The 21,445-nt window shown below is 54.5% G+C and overlaps 2 protein-coding genes across 13 annotated transcripts in view; both read left to right on the top strand.

Moving 5' to 3' along the window:
- ENAH (ENAH actin regulator) overlaps window positions 1-2,962 on the top strand; it is a 137,050-nt gene extending 134,088 nt beyond the window's left edge. For all 12 annotated transcript variants that reach the window (XM_045049355.1, XM_023247682.2, XM_023247681.2 and 9 more), the window contains one exon: window positions 37-2,962. In XM_045049355.1, coding sequence (XP_044905290.1) covers window positions 37-74 — 38 coding nt within the window. In that variant the 3' untranslated portion in view covers window positions 75-2,962. The remainder of the gene's footprint in view (window positions 1-36) is intronic.
- A 12,320-nt stretch (window positions 2,963-15,282) lies between these two features.
- The window catches only part of LBR (lamin B receptor), a 43,950-nt gene continuing 37,787 nt past the window's right edge, over window positions 15,283-21,445 (top strand). Inside the window, exon 1 of the mRNA XM_045049356.1 lies at window positions 15,283-15,958. The gene's annotated coding sequence lies outside the window, so the exon portion shown is untranslated. The remainder of the gene's footprint in view (window positions 15,959-21,445) is intronic.

Raw genomic sequence — 21,445 nt, 5'->3', positions numbered from 1 at the left:
AAATTTACTCGCAATGCGTTTCCTTCTCGTACCCAGCGATCAGGCAAGAACTGAGCAAGTCCAATTCTGCGTAGAGAAGCAAGCCCAGGAGAAACAGGACCGTAGCTGGAGGAAGAAAAAAGACCCCTGCAAACGACAGCTGGTAACAACAAGCCCCTACGTTTCGTGAGCCGCGAGAAGAAAGTGGATACGGATGGTCGGAAGGAGGAGAGCCGGCGCACTTGTGAGCCTTCAGATGCTGTTGCTCTGGCGATCAGCGATTTCCCTCCAGTTTGCTGCTTTCTTCTGACCTTTTCAACAGGATGGAAGGGTCGGATAAGAGTTCCCATTTAACGGTTATGCAGAAAATCCTAAGCCCATCAGGCGGAATCGCCGTGCATTGAAATATTTTCACGTCAAGACAAAATCGCACGTTTTCCACAACCCATTGCTAAAATAAAGAGGAGAAAGGCTTAAGAAGTTTGTTTTCAGAGAGTGCTGATGAAGAATTTAGCAAGTTACGCTATTGTATTGTAAATGTTTCTCTCAGGTTTGTCTTCCTATCACGTGTGATATTCCGTAATTGAGGTCAGCCCTGTGGAGGTTCAGATCCTAAAACGTGGAACGAATGGAATTGTATGTGCTTTCAAAGGGCGATATTGATAAGAAAGTGTCCTAAAAATGATTTGTCTGGCTTGAGGAATTTTAGAACGATAGGAAGTCTCTCGAGTTAGCCTTCATGCAATTTTGTAGATTACAACATAAAATTCATCCAGAATTTAAAGATTTAGATGCCTTCCTAAATTGTTAAAATGCTTTACCAAATCTATGACTCCTACATAACACACACCAGTGGTCAAATGTAAAACAATATATTGTAGATTTACTGTAGGTTTTCAACCTTTTTTAGATTTATGCATGTGGACATTTTTATAATGTAATTACAGCCACCACAAAATTAGCTTTTTTAATTGCAAACAGTAATGCATGTCACACTAATATGTAGTGGCCTTTTCAAGGCCTGGTCCCAGGGAAAACATTTTGTAGAGTGTAGGGGGTGGGAGGAAGGGAAGGAATAAGTTTTCATTTAAAGTTAATTTCTGCATTGTCTTTTGTTCTCAATTACCTGCATGAATAATAATGAGGAATATTTTGTGACTTTAATTGGTAAATGTGTTAGCAGAACCAAGTACTTAATCTTTTACATCATGTCTTCAGCTGTTCGTATTTCAGCTTCAGTAATTTCAGTGGTCTGAAACATGATTCTGAGCTTCACATGAATCACATCATACTGTGGGACTCGAAAACTCGCTCCCTGAATCTGGCAGTTACTATGACCTAGGTGCCCTGCAGTCGGACAGGTGTTCGGGTGCATGTTCTGACCAGGAAAGCTGCTCTTGAATTGTGTTGTGTGGAAACATAAGAAGTGGCAATGTCAGCAGCGACTGAGGTCACAGGCGTCAGTCACGCGGCAGCGGGGACCGGCGAGGGGCTCTGAGTAGTTCTCTGGTGACAGAGTGAGACTTGGGGTAGGAGGACGGGATTAGATCCTCTGCCGACCCCGCTCGGGTGTGTGTGCGTGCGTTCGTAATCCACACCCTTCTCTTGGAAACTCATGAAGACTAAAATAGGGGAGACATTCTGTATGTTGCAATGATAGATTTCTTTTTTTTTTTTTTGAAAATTTAGGAAATCAGAAACTCTCCAGGCTCTCCGTCTTGATGTATGCTTCAGTTACGTGCCATACTTGCTTTGAAATCTTTGATTATCTGAAGTTTCACTAAAGTTTTGAAGAAGTAATCCATTTTCATCTGCTTTCTAGATTTCGTAATCTCATTTGGGAAGACGGAGCTTGTCGATAGCGTAGTTTTCTAAAGGCTGCGGATTTGCCATTACCCTTCCAAACGGTGTGAACGAGGGAGGTTTTTCCTGCTTACGGTAGTTCCCGTTTGTGTAGAGACTGCGGTTTGACATTAATCTGTGATGGGTGAGCTGTCCTCGCTCAGGTCTGTGGTTGTGTTTTCTGTCCCTCTTCATGGTCAGGCAGTAGTAAAGGCATTCAAGATGCGGCAGGCTTCTGAAGTACTGTTTTCTAGAAGAACTAGGAGGCATTTTCATCTTTATTACTGTACTTTCGGTTATGCAGACACTTCGATGGTGTAAACGCTTATGTCCCCTATAAATCTGGTGAGAAATCACTTGATTTTGTTGGTTGTTGGTCTCTGGTAGGATAGGATGCTGGGTGCACGTGGTCCAAAGTGAGATAAAAGACTGCAGTAAAACGCTAGATCTCAAAAAGGAACCGGTTTACGCACTAACTGTCTCGTGCCTTTTGGTCTAACATTAGCAGGATATCTGTGTAAAATGACAGAAAACCAGTGTTGAATCACGCCATTTTCCATCATTTTGCATTATCCCGGATTGCTAAATGTGTTCTTTACAAGACGTTTGATGAAATCACTGTACACATCCGCTGTCCTACGTGACAGTTTTGTCATCGTTAGAGATTTCAGTAACTCATGCGGGAAGTTCTCGGAGCGATGTTCCTCGGAACCCCGTCAGACGATGGTTTTTGTGCTCTAGTCCACGGGCTGTCTGAAGCTGAGTGCAGTTCAGGGGTCCTTTCTAGTTACAGGAAGGCACTTCTTTCCTCAACACTGTGATCTGACCCGTGACCAATCCGTCCTGTGCGCTGTGTCAACGGCCGACGGTCCATCGCAAACCAACTGAATGTACACACCTCCCGCCGGTGCCGAGGTCTCTCCGGAACGGCTGTCCCGGTCGCGGTTCGTCCACGCTTTGCCAGCGTCAAGTGTCCGTCGGAACCGAGGACGAAACACTAACGAATGTTGGATTCTCGTGCTTTAGGTGTGCTTCCTCTTTAGCCTTTTCGGTTCTCTGCCATTTTTACCGTACTGTTTCATTTAAATTTCCTACACGCTAACTTCGTTTGTGTGATTGAAATAAACTTGCAGTATATACATGTTGCTTGTGTGTGACGCTCAGATAATACTGTGAAATAGGCTGTCGGCTCTGAAGTAAGTTCTGCTGCATGTGGAAAGCCCGTGCAAAACGCCCAGGACTTCACCACGTAAAGTTTACACGGCACGTCACCGTTCCCTCCAGAGTCCCTAAGTCGAACACACTGAGTAACGTAGACACAGATGTGGTCGTGCGTACTTTTTGTTCAGAATGGCTGTCGTGTGTCCCCTCACCTCTCAGCCCTGTTGGCGTCTCCCAGTCAAGAGTGACGAAAGTTTGATTTCACTCCGTTTTGTTCTGCGGCCTAGACGCTCACGCACGCAGTCCGGCCTCCCCGTGTGGTTTGCAGGGAGCAGGGCCTGAGCAAGCCCTGAATTCTAGACACCGTGAAGTCTGGTCTGCGGTGTCCATTTACTCAGTGTGCCAGCTTCTCGAAACCTTCATTAAGCAGCGGCACTTTTTACCTGACTTCACGAAACACTGATTTTTGAGTGCCATTTTACAGTTTGAATGTGTTCATCAGAGGTACGGGCTATCCTGGCTTTCTTGTTTTGCCAGACCTGGGTTTTCCCTCCGTCAGCGTCCACCGTCCCCAAACGGTCCGCTGGTGTCCCTGTCCCTGTCCTGTCTCAGACTTTTGCTTCCCTTCATGTATCAATCACAAATCCCGCTCAAAAGTACATCAAGTAACGTGACAACCAATTAAATTTGCACAGCCACACGCGTGTGTCCGAGGACCTGTGTCTCCTTCCGGTGCCATCGTGAAGTGCTCTACGGAGCACCGTTGACAAATGCCGCAGAGTCGCTGTCATTCTGTCGGTGGCCACCTTGTAATCCTGTCACCTCTGTCACTGGCAACATGAAAATGGCATTGCATGAAGTGAGCCGTGTGAAAGAACTCTCTAGAGGCTCCTTTATGTCGACGCTCTGTAGTCTTGTTTCCTGAAGGCAGACCTGTTCCTGTGGTGCCATTTTTGTTTTAACTACATGAATTTGTCCCTGTACGTCTCCTCAGAACTTAAGGGATGAGAAAGGGATCGCGAGAGTAACACCGAAAGTCCTGATGGTCAGTACTTCTGACTTGTCACTGAACAGTCACTCGGTATTTGTACTTAGATACTTTTGAGTTAGAACTTGAAGTGTGTGTCCAAGGACCCGTGGATCTGAGTGAACAGAACCGTTGTAGGTACATAAAGATGTGGTGGGGGACATTTACGTCAAAAAAATTTTTTTAATGTTTATTTATCTTTTAGAGAGAGTGTGAGCAGGGGAGGGGCAGAGAGAGGGGGAGACACAGAACCGAAGGAGGCTCCGGGCTCCGAGCTGTCGGCACAGAGCCCGACACGGGGCTCGAACCCACGAGCTGTGAGATCATGACCTGACCTGGGTCAAAGTTAGACGCTTAGCCAACTGAGCCCCCCAGGCGTCCCAGAACATTCACTGTTCAGAGTAGCTTTCTCGTGGGTCTGAATACAGTAAACGAAGACGCTAGAGCGGATGGCCCTTCAGGAAAGGGCATTTGCGTGAGCCGAGCCCTGCTGGAGGTCCGTGGGCTGTGTGGGTCCCCTTGTGTCATTTCTAGGTAATGGTTGAAGATCAAGAGATTTTTGTATCTTAAAGATACTAGAAGAACAAAACATTAAAAAAAAAAAAAAGCCCAAGATTGATTAGAAAAGAAAGTGCTAAAACAGTGAGTTTCGGGTGGTCAGGATATCGAGCACTGACACAAACCAGCATCCGCGGTGCAGACCCCGTGGGCGGCTGGGGTCTCCCGGTGAGGGCACACGTGTGGACACTGCTCACGTACAGACTGGGTACGTGTAGCTGTCTAAGTAGTTTGTAAAGGACTTTTCCTTCCAACGATTACAATGTCTGTTGCCCAGAAACTCCCTAACCTGGAGCCTCAAATACGCCAGCGCACCTGCCGCTAGACGTGACCTTGCCTCCATGGTGTTCTGAATACGACTTTCTGTTCGAATCAAAACCATTAGGAACGCTCGCGTGTTTCATTAGAAAACCAAGTCTGTATGCCCCGAATGAAAAAATCCATATGCGGGTGACAACCTCCGAGTTCATCGTGTCTAACTTTAACTCTTTCCCCCTCCCTTCCAAGAGTGATTTCTTCCGCAGCAGGTAACAGAATCGCTTCCATACGTAAAGAAGAAATCACTAACATAGCGAATGATGTTCAAGGAGTCTGTGTTCTTCATAAGTGGCGGTTTTGTGAGAAGGCTTCGTGTGTATAGAAAAGCGTGTAGCTGGCCCTTTGGCCTTCATGAGAAACGACACTGAGAGGGAAAGAAATTTACACTGAGGATCAGGTACATGAGTCCTCATTCAGATCTAGAGACCAGGAAGGTAGGTTCTGGGCTCCCACTCGGCCCCTGCATCGCGGTCCCCCCGAGACTGTGCACCAATGGGCAGCTTTGCAAAATCGGTTCTCAAAACTCCCAACGTTCCGTGCCCTTAGTCACATCCATGGAGCCTGTAAGTCCCTTTTCTAAACAGCAAAGTCATTTTTAAACGTCTCTGCGTTTGCTTCATTGAATTTTAGGTGGGAAGTCTCCACTTAGGAGTTTCCTTGTCCCATCCCAGGGGAGCCCGTGTTCAGTTCTGTCCGCCGCACACTAGGGGCCCGGTGTCTGGGACTTCCCCTGGCCCTGTGCCCCCTCGAGTCTGGTGGCGCCTGTGTTCACAGCCCTCCGGCCATCACGCTGGTGGCTGGCCGGGCGACGCGGGCGAGGAGCTAATGTAGAGCTGGGAACGGCCCGCAGGGTCCCTGTGGTGGGCACGGAATCTCCGGAAGCACCCTTTTCCCTGAGAAAACTACTGGGAGGGTTGAGATACTCGGAAGAGTCGTGCTAACACCCGGCATCGTTTTTCTTCTACTTACTAGGTATCCAGGGTGAGGGGTGGGGGTGTTCGGGCCTGAGCCGGGAGCTGGCCCTCCACGGGGACCGCTCCTTGTCACTGCCCCTGTCCTTGGCTGAGAGCAGATTTGGGGTTAGTGGTCTCTGAGAGCTGGTGGTGTTCCAGGATCTGCGTTAATCCACCCTGCGCCCCTCCTCGGGCCTGATGCCCAAGTCACTGCTTTCACCCTGGCCGCGCGGGGCCCACCGGCTTCGCCGGAGGGGAAGGGTGTGCAGGGCCCGGTCCCCTCCCTCTAGGCCTCACAGGTGGCGTCTCCTCTGCGGCCACTGGCTGGCTGCCTTACTCTTTCTTGATCCGAGAGAAGGGAAACTTCCCTCTTCTACCTTAAGCGCAGCTTGTAAGTGGCCCGAATCCTTAGGCCCCAATCGCTCAGGAACACGCATCCTCGGAACAAGGAAGAATCTGGGAGGCGACCACTGAGGTTGGTGCCGTCACTCCGGATCCCGGTGGTGCCCACGGAACCACTGGTGTCTGCCTGGCAGCGTTCCTGCGTCTGGTCGCAGCCCTCAGCCCGGAGGCACAGTGCGGTGGCACTGTCTGTGTGCACCCCGGGCTCCTGTTCCCCTGCGTCAACGACAGGACATCCTGCGACTCTGGTCCCGGAGCTGCTTCGGTGCACAGATGCGGAGGCCGCATGCCCTTGTGTATTGGAGCGGGGGGAGGGGCTCCTCCACGGTTGGGTGTCTCCTGACCCTGCTATGCCCTGGCCCCCCTGCCCTCTGCCCTTGTGTAGACGCGCACATGTTGTCACTCCTTCCTCGCCAGCCCGTTTGAGTGTCGTCCTGGGTACTTGCTTGGTGTCGACAACAGGAAGGTAATCGGCACGAAGTCAGAGGTCCAGCCGGAAGGTGTGGAGACTAAAAGTTGAGCCCTGTCTCGCGGATGTCCCGTTCCTTCAGTTCTAGGTGGGTGTGCATGTGCTCTGGAATTCTTTTTCTGTCGGCAAGAAGATAGGCTTTTCGTTACGCGAGTGTTCCTTTTTTGGGAAACTGAAGCGTTTCTAACGAAAGTGAATGAGCTAGGAAGAAAATTCTATCTTGAGACATCTGTAGTTGATGCGAAATATTCCAAACTCAATTACAGTATTTACATATTTTCATAGAAGTTCTATTTTTGGTTTGCTTGCGAAGACCGAATGAGGAAGCCTCCCGCGGTCGGTAATTACAGAAACGCACAGAAGATCTCTAGTCGGTAGCTGGGGGACGGAGCAGGTGTGCGAGGACCAGCCGTGACTGTGTCGTCAGCAGAGGTGGACGTTCGGGGTTCCAGGGTAAAGCTCCCTGCTGCCTTGCGTTTGGGAGGAACTTTCAGAAACTTCCTTTACGTGACCTAAACAAAAACTCCTCCTCCGATGTGCTTTCTGCTGACCCTTTGGGGGGTGAGAGCGGGCATCTGAGTGATAGGAAAGCTGGTTTGGCCCTTTGTATTTGGTCTTCGGTGGGCGGGGGGGGTTGGGGGGGGCGTGACGACATCCGCTGTTTCCGTTATATTTGGGTTGTTAAATACATTGTCGTCTGCAGACCTGCCCAGGGGGTGGGCCAGAAGCATATGGGAGAATAGCACAACAGATAAAGTTTCAAGGCGAACTTCTAACGGTCCAAACGGCTTGGTCTCTCGTGATCTTGCTCTGCGACAGATTTTACCACTAGAAATGCGCATTTGTGTCCTTAGAAGGTTATGCGGGGTGGTTTTCTTTGCTGAAAACACACAGCCCTCGAAAGCAGGACTTTATAACCTGGGAGTGAGCCACTGACAGCGGCGTGGACTGCACGCTTTAGAAGTTAAGGTTGATCTATGGGGCGCCCGGGTGGCTCAGTCGGTTGAGCGTTCGACTCTAGGTTTCGGCTCAGGTCATGATCTCCTGGTTCATGCATTTGAGCCCCACATCAGGCTCCGCGCTGATGGTGTGGAGCCTGCTTGGGATTCTCGCTCACTCCCCCTCTCTCTGCCCCTGCCCTGCTCGCTCTCGCTCTCAAAAATAAATGCATACACTTCAGAAAAAAATTTTTTAGGTTGATGTAAACAGCCACAAGGCGGTGGTGGTATTTTATGTGTACACAGAGCCTCATGAATGTTGCCTCACAGACTTTCTGAGTTACGGGCCGCACTCCATTTCAGGAGTACAAGAAACGGCAGCGACTTGTCTTAAAGGCCAGAAGCAAAGGCAGGGAAGTAAAGATGAGCAAGTGGGCCACAGCAAATTAAAAAGCTTCGGCACAGCAAAGGAGGCCATCAACAGAAGGAAAAGGGAACCTGCAGGATGGGAGAAAGAGATCTGCAGATCGTCTGTCCGGTGGGGGGGCTGATGTCCAAAACAGGCGGAACTCAACACAACTCAATAGCAAAAAAAAAAAAAAAAAAAAATCTGATTAAAAAATAGTGGGAGGCTCGGGACAGACATTTCTCCAAAGAACACGTCCAGATGGCCACCAGGCACCGGAACAGATGCTCAGCGTCACCGATCCCGAGGGAAATACAGGTCAACACCACAGCGAGAGAGCACCGCACACCTGTCAGGACGGCCGTCTTCAGAAACAGAACAGCCAGTGTCGGCGGGGATGCGGAGAAGGGGGACGCCTGGTCCGGTGCAGGTGGGAATGCGACCCGGTGCGGCCGCTCTGGAGAACAGCGCGGAGGTCCTCTGAAAAATTGAACGTAGAATGACCCTGTGACCCAGGAAGTCCTCCGCTGGCTGTTTGTCTGAGGGAGACCCTGATCGGGACCCTAATTAGGACCCTCATGCTCACGGCAGCATTGTTTACAGCAGCCGAGGCGAGGAAGCCACGAGTGTCCGTGGAAGGGTGAGTGATGATACGTATGTGATTATACACAGGATACTGGGATATGACTCAGCCATAAGGAAGAATGAAACTTGCCCCTTGGAACAACACAGACGGACCCGAGGACATTTCACTAAGCGGCATGGGTCAGAGAAAAGTACCATAGGATCGTGTTTATAGTGAAACCTGAAAACCCAAACCCTGAGCTCATAGATACAGAGAATAGATTGGGGGCTGCCAGGGGTGGGGGTGAGGGTGAAATGGGTAAAGAGGATCAAAAAAAAAAAAAAGGCCTTTCCTGTTGACATGACCCCATTTTGTTCATGTCCTTTCATCTCAGAAGTGTAGGTCCAGGCTGGGGCTAAAGGGGCCCTTGTTCTAGAGTGTGGTATAAGGGATGCCTGTTGCAAACTCCTGGGAAAGCCTTTTTCCCTCCTGGATTCGAGAAAGGCAAATGAGGAGAAATGTTCTACCCTGCTCTGCCCCTCACTTCTCTTCCTTGAATGTGATGTGGGTGTCTGATGCTCTGAGCAGTGGCAGCCATGTTGTAGTCATGAGGAGAAGGTGGAGAGAATCTCAGAGACCCCAGATCTGACATTACTGCATCACTGAACCAATGTCAGCAACCCTCTACCTTCCTACTTGAGGGAAAAATACCCACCCACCCCCATGTGTTGAAGCCACTGCTGGTCAGAATTTCTGTTACTTGCAGCCGAAGGGATTCCTGACCAGCATGAAAAAGGTACTGGGGGAGTGCAGAGGAAGACTTCCTGGCCGAGGAAGCGTCTGAGATCAACTTTGGAGGGTGAATGTGTGAAGGGCGATCCAGGCTGAGCACTGAGGGGCAAGGGTATAGAAGTTCCAGAAGCCTCCAAGTTTTGATAATGTTGAATACAGCTGTTAAAACACCCACGTGGAAATTTTAGTGCGGATAGAAATTTCACCTCCTTCGGGGAGACACCCAGGAGCGTGATTGCTGGATCGTACGGGAAGGGTGTGTTTTTTAGGTTTTGTTAAGAAGGCACCAAAATGTCCTCCAAAGCAGCTGCACGACTTTGCGTCCCCACCGGGCAGGGAGGGAGAGTTTCCGCTGCTGCAAATCCCCACCTCATTGGCTGCCGTCACTGGACCTCCACCCTTCCACTAGGCATGTGTAGTTAAGTGGCCGTTAAAAAAAATATTTTTAACGTTTATTCATTTTTGAGAGAGAGAGCATGAGCAAGGGAGGGACAGAGAGAGAGGGAGACACAGAATCCGAAGCAGGCTCCAGGCTCCAAGCTGCCAGCACAGAGCCCAACGCGGGGCTTAAACCCACGAACCGTGAGATCATGACCTGAGCCGAAGTTGGATTCTTAACTGACTGAGCCCCAGGGGCCCTGTTAAGTGGCCATTTTGACACGGGAACATTCCAAGCTCTCGAAAACACAACATGTCAAATATTCTCTCGTTTTTCCAGAGTGAAAGTAATTTTTTTTTTTCTGATTAGAAAAGTATGAAGTTAGCAGTGTCTGGATGGCTCAGCCTATTAAGCCTCCGATTCTTGATTTCTGCTCAGGTTATGATCTCACAGTTTGTGGGATCGAGTCCTGCATCGGGCTCTGTGCTGACAGCGTGGAGTCTTGGGATGCTCTCTCCCTCTCTCTCTGCCCCTCCCCCCCAAATAAAGAAACAAACAAACAAACATTAAAGAAAAGTAAGAGGTTGGCACTGAAGGATATCAAGACAACACTAAAGTTGTTACATATATTTAATTATGGTTCTACCCCCTGGAGGTAAGACTCCTGCTGCATACTCGTCCAGAGCATATTCTGTGGCTGTCTTATTACCTTCAAAAGAACTCGATACTATAATGTGGACTCGTCTCTACACGTACAACTATAGACCTACATCCTCACGTTTAATCGTTATGAAAGATTTCATTATCAGGATCCTGGCCAGTTACTTAACTTCCTGTTGATGGCCGCTGGATGGTCTTTCCCGCTATTGTAGCGGTCGGTGCAGCCCTGTGGAACCAGTCAGGATTATGGGAACGCAAATTAAACTTACCGAATCAATCAAGAGAAACGATTGTCCCGGGAGAAGTCTCTGGCGTGGGGCTGATGTGGCTCTAAGTCTTTCCCGGGGCTTGGGATCGGCAGGCTGGCCGTCTCCCTGGCGGTGGAAGATGGCTCCCGGGAGCCTGACAACTACCTTCTCAGAAGAGGAAGCAAGCTCTCTTTAAAAAAATAAAAATAAAATCAGTTCCTGCATTTACCCATTCACTCTAATTGGCCTGGCGTGGCCAGGGGCCCAACCCTGAGCCAGTCTTTGTGGCCGGGAGGCTGGTTTGATTGGCCAGGCGTTAGAGCCCCTTGACGAGGGAGGCCGTGGGTGCTGGCGGGTGGGGGGACCACAACGTCCTCATGAACGTCGTTAACGTGCGCGAGACGCCCCCATCACGTGCAGCTGTTTCCAAGGACGGGCTCCAAAGAGGATATGTTGACTCGACAGATTTGCACACGTGCCAATTTCCTCCCTGTGCCCAAAGGACTGGTCTTTGCCACTGTGGCAGAAGAGAGTAAGACGGTGTCGTGTTGCTCTTTTGATTAGGACACCGTACTAGGGCTCTCCAGAGAAATAGAACTAGATGCGTGTATGTGCGCATAGCAGGAATATATGTAGACGTATATACGTCATATACACGCATAAGGAATATCGTATGTGTATGATGTATATATACATATATACGTATAACGTGATCACAGAGGCCGACAAGTCCCAAGTGTGCAGTCAGCAAGCTGGAGACCCAGGAGGGGTGATGATACAGCTCTAGTCCGAAGGCCAGCAGGCTGGGGACCCGAGAAGAGTGGATGTTTCAGTTCAAGTCTATAGACAGGAAGAAGCTAATGCCCCAGCTTAAAAACAATGAAGATAGAGGGTTTTCCTCTTAACTCTGGGGGCCTCAGCCTTTTTGTGCTAGTCAGGCTTCCACTGATTGGGCGAGGCCCACCCGCGTAGGGAAGGCAATCTGCTTTGCTCGGGCTACTGGTTTAGATGTTACTCTCGTCCAGAAGCACCGTCACAGACACATCCAGTCCAACATTCGACCAAACGTCTGAGCACCCCACGGCCTAGTCAACTTGATGTGTAAAATTGACTATCGTAGATCACGTCCTGATACTCCCTTGGTTGCCAAGACCTGGGCAGATTCTTTGGAAACAGGACTTTTTCTCTGTTCTAAGCTAGATGGACCCTTGGCTTCACCCTCCACTAAGAGGAAGGGGCCCTGACTGGAAAGAGGTTTGGCCCCATTTCCTTGCCAAGAGGAGGAAGTGGAATTCAGGCATCTGCTTCTGTGTCCCAGGCATCATTCCCCAGACCCTTTCACTTCACCACCTGGGCCGCCTGTCTTGGTGGCCCTGGAGCGTTCTCCACTGAAGGGACCCTGTTCTGGGAGCTCTCATGCAGGGTAACGGGCATGAGGGGTGACAGGGTCCGTGAGGGTCACCAAGGCCGGGTGAGCGAAGGGGTTGTTGGGGAAAGCGCCAGACTCAGCTCTGCCGTATTCTTGGCCGTGACCGGGCTGCGGGTCACATGCATTCTTTGAGCAAATCTGCATCACGCCCGGTCACACTGTCCCCGCGATTCCCACCAGGCACCCTTCACACCTGCTCATCGGCCACAGCGCCTGACGTTTGATGCACGTCTGGGGGCGGGTCTCTGACACACTCAGCCTTCCAGGAGGGAGGTGGGGTGCAGGGAAGGCGCAGCTGGTTTAGGGGTCGCTGGGAGCAGCTTTCCTGGCCCCGGGCTGCCGGGCTGTGGGTCACAGGTGCAGCCAGGACCCGTCACAGCGTGGGGCGGTGGCGCTCGGGCGCCCTCTGGCGGCGGCCCGCCGTCCTTGCCTCCCCTCCCTCCGCAAGCCGGCTGGGCAGGTGCTCTCTGTGCTCACCCCATTTTACAGTTAGGGAAACCGAGGCGAAGGCGTCTGCAGTGGATGCGCCTGAGGTGGAATGTGTGGCCGGGAAGGTCGCACAGTCCACACTGGGTCCAGGAGGGCTAATGAGACCTCAGGGTGCATCAAACAGAAGGTGTCTGTGGAGCCGTCTTGGCCCCAGCCCACCTGACCCGTCCCTGGGCACCCCACTCGGGGGAAGTCACCAGCAAACGGCAGCACGTCCAGCCTGCGTGGCCAGAGCGGTGGGGGAGCATCGGGGGCAGCTGGGGGCTGCAGGGACACGTGTGGCTGGCGTGGAGGGATCTGGGTGGGTGTGAGGAGACCCTTCTTGGCGCTGACGGCCCGTCTAGGGGGCACAGGGCCCCAGGACCACCACCCCTCCGCTCTCCCCACTTTCCTCTGACCCGGAGTCCCCAGGCACAAGCAGGCAGTCACTAAAAATTGGCCTCCGTACGTTGGCCTGGAGGGGCAGGGGCCGGGGGGTGGGGGGTTCAACGACGAACACGGATTCCTCGCGGCTCTGGAGGCTGGGGTCCGAGATCCGGACGCTGGCCGAGCAGAGCTGGGTCCACACGGCCACCCAAGCCAGAACCAGGAAGGCTCCCGGGGCTGGAGGCCGCCCCAGCGGGGCTCCCCCAGGTCACGGAGCCGTGGAAACCCAGAGCTCCAGGCCGCCCAGCTGTCAGCACCAGAGCCCCACGCGGGGCTCGAACCCACGTACTGTGAGATCATGACCCGAGCTGGAGTCGGACGCGTAACCGACTGAGCCCCCCAGGCGCCCCAGCGCGGTGTCGTGACCTCACCGTGTGGACGCTAGAAGTCCAGATCAAGCTGTGGGCGGGTTGGCTCGTCTGGGCGCCGGGGTTGGGGGGGGGGGGGGAGTGTGTCCAGGCCTCTCTCCGTGAGCTGCGACGCCGTCTCCTGCCCGCGTCCTCACCGTCTTCCCTCCACACGCGTCTGTGCCCAAGTCCCCCCTTCGGGTGAGGTCATACGGGGCCAGGCCCACCCTCCTGACCTCACTGCCTCCTGACGACGTCCTGAAGACGGTGTTAAGGCCAGACTCCGGTTCGGCCTGCCTCCTTTGTAGGGAAAACTCCAGATCTTTTCCTCCCCGTCTGTCTCCCTCCCTACTCGCACAGAACCTGTCGCTTCTGACACTTGGGCGCACCAGACGTGTGGCGTTCTCCCCGCCAGCGAGCAATTCTGCGACGCGAACCGGGTCCTGTGCTTTAACTCGGTTCTGACCCTGTGCACCCGGGTATCGCGTCGAGCCCACAGGTGAAGGGCTCGGTGCCCCGAGGCCGCCCCCCACGGCCGACGTCAGCGGCAAGTAGTAAGCCCCCCGGGGGACCCACGACTGCCAGTTTGGCCACAAACCAGAGTTCCCACGATCCCTCCCCCAGGGTGGATTGATCCGCGAGAGCGCCTCACAGAAGTCGGGGAGCGAGGTCCGTGTGAGCTCCAGGCCCGGGTGCCTGTGTCACTCTCCCCGCGCCCCCAGAAGCTCTCGGAACCCGCGACTAGTGGGGTTCTATGGGGGCCTCATCACGTAGGTGTGACCAAGTATTAACTCCATTTTCTGTCCCTCTCCCTTCTCAAGAGAATGGGGCGGGGTTGGGGGGGGCTTCTGGAAGTCCCACGCTTCCGGAGAATCACCACTTAGTCTTTCCCGTGACTGCCTCCACCCAGGAGCCCATCGGGAGTGGCCTCATTAGAACAGGAGACAGTCGGGGCGCCTGGGTGGCTCAGTCGGTTAAGCACCTGACTCTCGACCTCGGCTCAGGTCACAAGCTTGTGGTCCGTGGGTTCGAGCCCCGTGTCAGGCTCTGTGCCGACAGGGAGGGACCTGCGTGGGACTCTCTCCTTCTCCCTCACTCGCGTGCAATCTCTCAAAATAAATAAACCAGGAAATGGCAAGGGTTTCAGGAGCCAGGGGTGGAGACCAACATGTTTTCTATCAGCTCACAGATCCTGTCTCCAAATTAAGGTCACATTCCAGGGCCCTGGGGCTAGGACGTCAGCACAAACCAACCCTCGACTCACCCCAACCCCAAGTTGCCATAGTTCCTGGCGTCCAGGGTGGGAGTTGGCCATTTCTGAGTCGGCCCCATGGAGCCGGCTTCCTCGGGCAGGGGTCCCCGGGTCCCACGTGGAGCAGGTGACCGACCTGCCGTGACCCACGCTGACGTGTGTGACCACCTGGGGTGGACAGACAGGAGAAGAAAGAGCCTAGGTCCGGTCCTGACCCCCAAATCCCTATGCCCCCTCTGCAGGTGCCCAGGCCCGCCCCAGACCACTTGCCTTCTCTCTGGTGGGTGGGGGCAAGTGACAGGCGCCCCCGCCTGCCGCCCCTGAAAACTCCAGCTTGCAAACAGCCTCCTGTCTCAGGGGCTGGGGGTGCAGACCCCCCCCCCCCAGGAACCGCAGATTTAGCAAATGAAAATACAGGGCACCCAGTTACATCCGAGTTTCAGGCTAACAATGAAATCTTTCTTAGTGTGTTTCCTGAACGTTGCTCAGGACGTGCCGATTCTGCAAAACGACTAGTTTGTCTGTTAGACCAGGGGGTCGGGAAAGACCTCCGAGGAATGTTCAGCAGAGACGGGTGAGACAGAGGGAGCGTGGCGCCGGTCTGGGGGAAAGCGGGGGCACAAGGGCTCTCGTGGAACAAGTGCAAAGGGCCTGCGGTCGTATGGTCTTGGGTCTTGGTGCGAGCTCGTGAGAAAGCAGTTTCTGGGCCCTGCCCCTAACTTAGGGGGGGACTCACGGTTTTAAAGAAGCCCTCTCTGAGTCTGCCTTCGTCACTCCTCCTTCTAGAGGTTTCTGCACACATTGCAGGGGGTTCCACTCACAATCTTAGGGGGCAGAGCCAGCAAGCCCCCCGGGGATCCCCTGGCCAAACCTACTCCGGGGGCCTCTCAGGGCCTCATCGAGGAGCACGGGGCCACAGCGAGGGGACAGGTGTTTAGTTCTGTGTGTTTCTGGAAGGAGCCTGGGAACAGGTGCATGGTTTTGGAGAAGCTGCTGCCCCCACCCCCACCCCGGCACTGGCTCCCCGGGGAAAGGAGAACTTCCCGGCCGGCCCTGCCCCTGCCCTGCGAGGGCTGCACCCGGAGAACTGAGACAGGAAGTGGGTGGCGGCCGCAGGGAGGGCGGCACCCGTGCAGGCGGTTTACGTGGGAGCCACGAGGACCTTGCCCCACGGCCTCTTCTGGTGGCTTCGAGGGTCAGGACTTGGAGAACCTGGACACGGGACTTGAGCAGAAAGGCCTGGCGAGAAGTTGGAGCTTCTGTGACTTCTGTGCACCGACAGGCCCGCAGCCCCTGTGCCGGCGAGGCCCCGGCTGAGGTGAGCGAGGCCCCAGGCCTGTCCTCTCTCGCTGGGTCTCCTTTTCCTCTGGGGGCTGTGGTGCAGCTGAGCCCAGGAAACGTGTGACGTTGCCGTAGAAACGGTAACCCACCCAGGTGCCTCACAGTGGCCCTTCCGCCTTCTTCCTGCCTGTCCTCCCTGCTGACTTCTGAGGTCACGGGGAGGGGACTCGGCAAGGGCAGGAGGCACATTTGGGGGGCGTCCCGTCCAGCTCGTGACGGAGGCGGCACAGGAGAGCAGTGTGCGAGAATCTGGCCCTCCGTGTCCTGGCTCTGTGGCCTTCGGTGAGTTACTCAATCTCTCTGTGCCTCGGTCCCACATCTGCAGAACGGAGGTGGTGACAATCATGCTTATACCGCACGGGGTTGTCATGACGACGAAACCGGGTAACGTTGTCAGTTCTGTGCTTGGCAAGTGCTCAACAGGGTGCCGATGACGTTAAGGGCTCTGATTACGACTGCGGGGGCGGGGGGAGGGATGGGGAGGAAGCGCAGATGAGCGGGGGGTGGGGGGGTGCTCTGCTGGCGTCCCAACGCCCGGACACCGTGCTCCTGCCACCTCGTCCTCTTTCCGATGAATCGCCTTTTTGTGGGTAAAAGTTCGGGTCTCTGTCACTGACCTGACTGTGTAACCACCCTGTGACATTGCCGACCTAGCGGCAGGGGGTTGGGGGGGGTGGCGGTGAGGGGGCCCTTCCCCTGACTTCACTCGTCCCCCGCGCGGTTCCAGGGCCATCGGGCACCGCACACCTGCAGCCAGAGACTCTGGAGGAGAACACCTGTTTCCAGGGGGAGGATGCGTCAGGCTTGGGGGGCCAGACCACAACCCCGGGGGGCCCTGCCCCTGCCCCCAATCTTGACACGGGGCAGGAAGATCCGGCCACACCCGCTTTGCTCACCCAGAAAAAGATGAGGCTTCTATTTCCTCCTCCAAAGCCTGGGCTGAGCCGGTGGGGTCAGGTCCCTCTTTCTGATTTTACTTCCCGTCCCACCCTGGCCCCCCTGTGCCCTGAGCCACCCCACTCGTGCGTCACCTTCCGTCTTCAGCTCCCGGGCCATCAGAATCCCAGGCCACCCCGGGGAGCCTCACTCCCACTGCCTTGGGAGCACGGCGGAGGCGACAGGGGCACAGAACCCCTCTTGCTGCCCCAGCCCAGGCCTCCCGCCAGCTCCCTCCAGGCTGTGTGTCCCCTGGCCCCCCACCCCCAGCGCCTCTGCCCCCCACTCTGCCCTCTTCTCTGCACCTGCGGCCCAGGCGGCCTCAGGACCGCAGCACCTGTGCGGCCACACCATGGGTCCGTCCTCCTGCAGGACGCACAGTGGGCTTGCGGGTGGGGGCCTCTGGATAAATGCCCAGACAGGGCTCCAGTCCCGTCCTTAAGAAGGGGAACCGAGAGTTGCTCAGAATTTTCTCATGTGGGTAAATCCCAAGATGAAGTCTTTGTTTTTGTTTTTGTTTTAACAACTTTCAGCAAAGGAGAAACCCCAGTGGTCAAGCTTTATTTACTGTCAGCTCAATGGAAACAGACTCTTTTTTTTTATGTTTATTTATTTTTGAGACAGAGAGAGACAGAGCACGAACAGGGGAGGGTCAGAGAGAGAGGGAGACACAGAATCTGAAACAGGCTGCGGCTCCAAGCTGTCAGCCCAGAGCCCGATGTGGGGCTCGAACCCACGGACCGCGAGATCATGACCTGGGCTGAAGTCGGACGCTCAACCGACTGAGCCACTCAGGCGCCCCAGACGTTTTAATTTAGAGGGAAAATCTGTGGTCCTCGAGTCTCCACCTCCTTCCCCGCCCTGGGCACCGGGAGATCCTTCTTGCCGGGCAGAATTACATCCTCAGACTCTTTCTCGACCCAGCGCCTCAGGCAGCCAGTGCTGGTCACGGGATCTTATCTGCCCTTCCTGTGGGGCTGGGCCCCCAGCCTGACCACCTTAGCTGGGGTGGGCGCCGGGCTCCCACTGAGTCAGTCCCGCTCCGGCCAGGCCAGACCCCGCGCACCTGCCCCGCCGGCCTGTCCTGTTCGGTTCCCGGGTCCCCTCCCCCCAGGGGCCCACCAGGCTATTTCTGAACCAGCGGGGGTGGAGGGGGGGGTCGCAGGGTCGGGGTCCGCCGGGGAGCAGGATGCTGGTGGGGGGACTGCGCTCCCCGAGAGACCCCAGGGCACCCGCACCGCTTTGGGCAGGGGCGGGGCTACCGAGCCACAAAGGAGGCTTGCCTAAGGGAGTTTGTTTTTAGGGGATTGTTTCGTGTATTTTTGGCCAATTGGGTTTTCCTGTGCTTGAATGCAGCGCCCTCCGGTCCCTGCGGGCTTGGGCCCCGCCCCCTGCCCCATCTGCCCTCCAGACAGTCCCCCCTCCCGCCTGCAGACACCAGGGGACCCGGGAGGGGGCTGGGAGGAACAGTGGCCCGTGGGATGGGGGGCACCAGGCAATCCCACCCCTGCTGGCTGGTGTGGGCGGGGGGACCCAAGCCAGCCCAGAGCAGAGAGGGGTGACTAGAGGGACAGGTGAAGTGACCCTGGGGCGGGGCCAAGGTGCCGGCCTGCTGGCAGGTGCAGGAACCACGGCTGTCTGTCACACCCAGCAGATGCTTGATCGGCAGTGCGGGGCTCCCAGGTTTGCCTTGGAACTAGAAGCCTGGGCGGGCCCTTGTTGGGGTAACAGTGATGTGAGGGGGCCTTGGGGACCTTGACCCAGAAGCACGGGGTGGGGTGCTGTTCACTCAGCCTGCGCTTGCCTAGAGGGTGTGACTCGAGAGAGCAGAGCGGCGTTTGGGACACAGGCGGGTGGCGGCTGAGGCTTGGAGCTGGGAGAGGTCAAGGGCAGGTGCGGCCGGTTGGGGCCGGGGCCGCAGGTGGCTGCTGGGGCGGCCGTTGCCACTTTGGCTTTAAGCCAGAGTTTCCTCAAGCTCGACGAGGAGGGGTTGTGGGCAGGGGGCAATCGGAGCAGAATCCAAACTTCGGAATGGTTTGAATTATTGTATCGCGATAGAGCTTCTCTGCGGTTCCCGAACGTCTGCGGACTGTCCTTTATCACTGAAATCTGTCCTATGCTCCCAAAGCGGGAAAGCCAGACCCGCCAGCACGGCCCCTGCTCTGGGCTGAGAGGCGGGGGCGGGGAGGGAGTGTCTGCACCCCCCCTGCAGGGAAGGGTGACCCGGGAGCCCGCAGACCCCGGACCCCGGCAGAGGCTTGACCCCTGGAGGCAGAGTCCGCGGTTCTTCTTAGGAGCCTCTCCTCCGTTCACGACCAGGCGCCTTTAGAGGGATCTCCTTCGGTGGTTTTTACACAGATGTCTCCGTGCCCCTCTCCCACCCATCTGCCGTCTGGCCGTGTCCCTCCACGCGGACCCTGGTGGCCGTGGCCTCTGTCAGTCTCCACCCTCCAGGAGGGCTGAGATCTGGGACCTTCTCTCCTTTCACCCCTCCCGCCTTTCCTTTGACTTCTGGATTTTTCTCCACCTCCTTCCTTGGTTCCTCTTCCTCTTCCCTCCCCAAGCATGGGGTGGGGGGTGGGGAGGGCGGGCCTCAGGTCTTCATCCCAAGTAGCACTTCATCCCAAGTAGCACTTCCGTGTGATGGTCACTCCCAGGGAGAACAGGTGTGTTCGATGACACGGACGTCCGTCCCTTAGGCCTCCTGTTTCACGTAACCCGTGGCCACGTGGAATACCTACTGGCCATTCCGGAGGCCTCTCAAGTTCCTCCTCGCTCCTCGACCCCCAGCCCTCGTCCCTCCTTCTCGGAAAGTGGTGTCCCCTGCTCCCCGTCGCCTGGCCCAGAAGGAACAAGGAGGAACGCAGGCTTTGGGGTGGGGCCACCTGGCTCGGACCCCAGTTCCGCCAATCCCGTGTGACCCCGCAGGTCCCTGGACCCCTCTGAGCCTCAGTTTCACAGCACATAAACTGTGCCCGTCCTAACAGATCTCTGGGGAAAGAATAAATAAAGGAGATACTCCACGGGAGTATCCACTCCCACCTCCACGGGACGTGGCCGCACAGGTGACACTAAGAAGGAGCCACACCCACCTCCACGCCCAAGCTCCGTCAGTGACAGGATCCTTGGGCTCCACCCTGAACTCCCCCAGCAGCCCCCTTCCTGCCCTGTCACCCTCGTGCTCTCCTGCTCCAGTCCAGCTGCAGAACACCTTGCAAAAATGCCACAGCTTGGGGCGCCGGCGTGGCTCAGTCGGTTGAGTTTCCGACTTCAGCTCAGGTCATGGTCTCACGGTTTGTGGGTTCGAGCCCCGTGTCAGGCTCACTGCCCCCTTCGGATCCTCTGTCCCCCTCTCTCTGCCCCTCCCCTGCTCATTCTCTCTCTCTCTCTCTCTCTCAAAATAAATAAACTTTAAAAAAAGCTTTATAAAAAACATTTTAAAAACTTTTAAAAATGCAACAGCTTTATTGAGAAATAATCCACATACCGTGTGATTCATTTGTTGAAAATGGATAATCAGTGGTTTGCAGCGTATTCGCAGTGTCAGCCACCACCACAATCAACTTCAGAACATTTCTGTCCTCCCCAAAAGAAGCCCCGGGCCACCGACAGTCACTTTCCATTTCTGCCTCTGTCCCCAGCCCTAGGCAACCACAAATCGACTTTCTGTCTGTATGGATTCGCTTATGTTGGACATTTTATATTCATGGAATCATACACTGGGTGCTCTTTTGTGACTGGCTTCTTTCACTTAGCGTGATGTTTGCAAGGCTTTTCCATACTGTACCATGTTAGCATTCCTCTTTAGGGCCAATGATATTCTGCAGGATGGATGGTTATACCACATCTCATTTACCCGTTCCCCAGATGATGGGCTGAACACCAAATGAGTTGTTTCTACCTTTTGGCAACTATGAATAATGCTGCCTATGAAGTTTGCGTACAAGTGTTTGTAAGGGCGTATGTTTTCATTTCTCTATATACCTGGCAGTCATATGGTACCTCGGTGTCTAACTTTTTGAGGAACTATTTCCCAAGGTGGCTGCACCATTTTATAATCCTCCCAGTGGAGTATGAAGGTTCCGTTTTCTCCACATCCTTGTCAACACTTACTATTTCTCTGTCTCTCTCTTTGTCTTTCTGTCTGTCCGTCTGTCTGTCTTTTTTACTATATACTTAGTGGGTATGAAGTGGTATGATTTTGATTTGCATCTCCCTGATGCTAATGATGTGCGTATTTTTCCATAGGCTTATTGACCATTTGTATATCTTCTTTGGAGAAATGTCGATTCAGATCTTTTGCCCATTTTTTTAAAAAAAAAAAATCTTTTTTAACATTTATTCATTTTTGAGAGACAGAGAGAGACAGAGCATGAGCGGGGAAGGGAGAGAGAGAGGGAGACACAGAATCCGAAGCAGGCTCCAGGCTTCAAGCTGTCAACATGCAGCCCAGCATGGGGCTCGAACTCACAAACTGCGAGATCATGACCTGAGCCGAAGTTGGACGCTCAACCGACTGAGCCACTCA

Source organism: Felis catus, chromosome F1 (genome assembly GCF_018350175.1).
Source record: "Felis catus isolate Fca126 chromosome F1, F.catus_Fca126_mat1.0, whole genome shotgun sequence".
Taxonomy (NCBI): domain Eukaryota; kingdom Metazoa; phylum Chordata; class Mammalia; order Carnivora; family Felidae; genus Felis; species Felis catus.
Note: the sequence above shows the minus strand (reverse complement) of the source record. Positions and strands in the feature narration are given on the sequence as shown.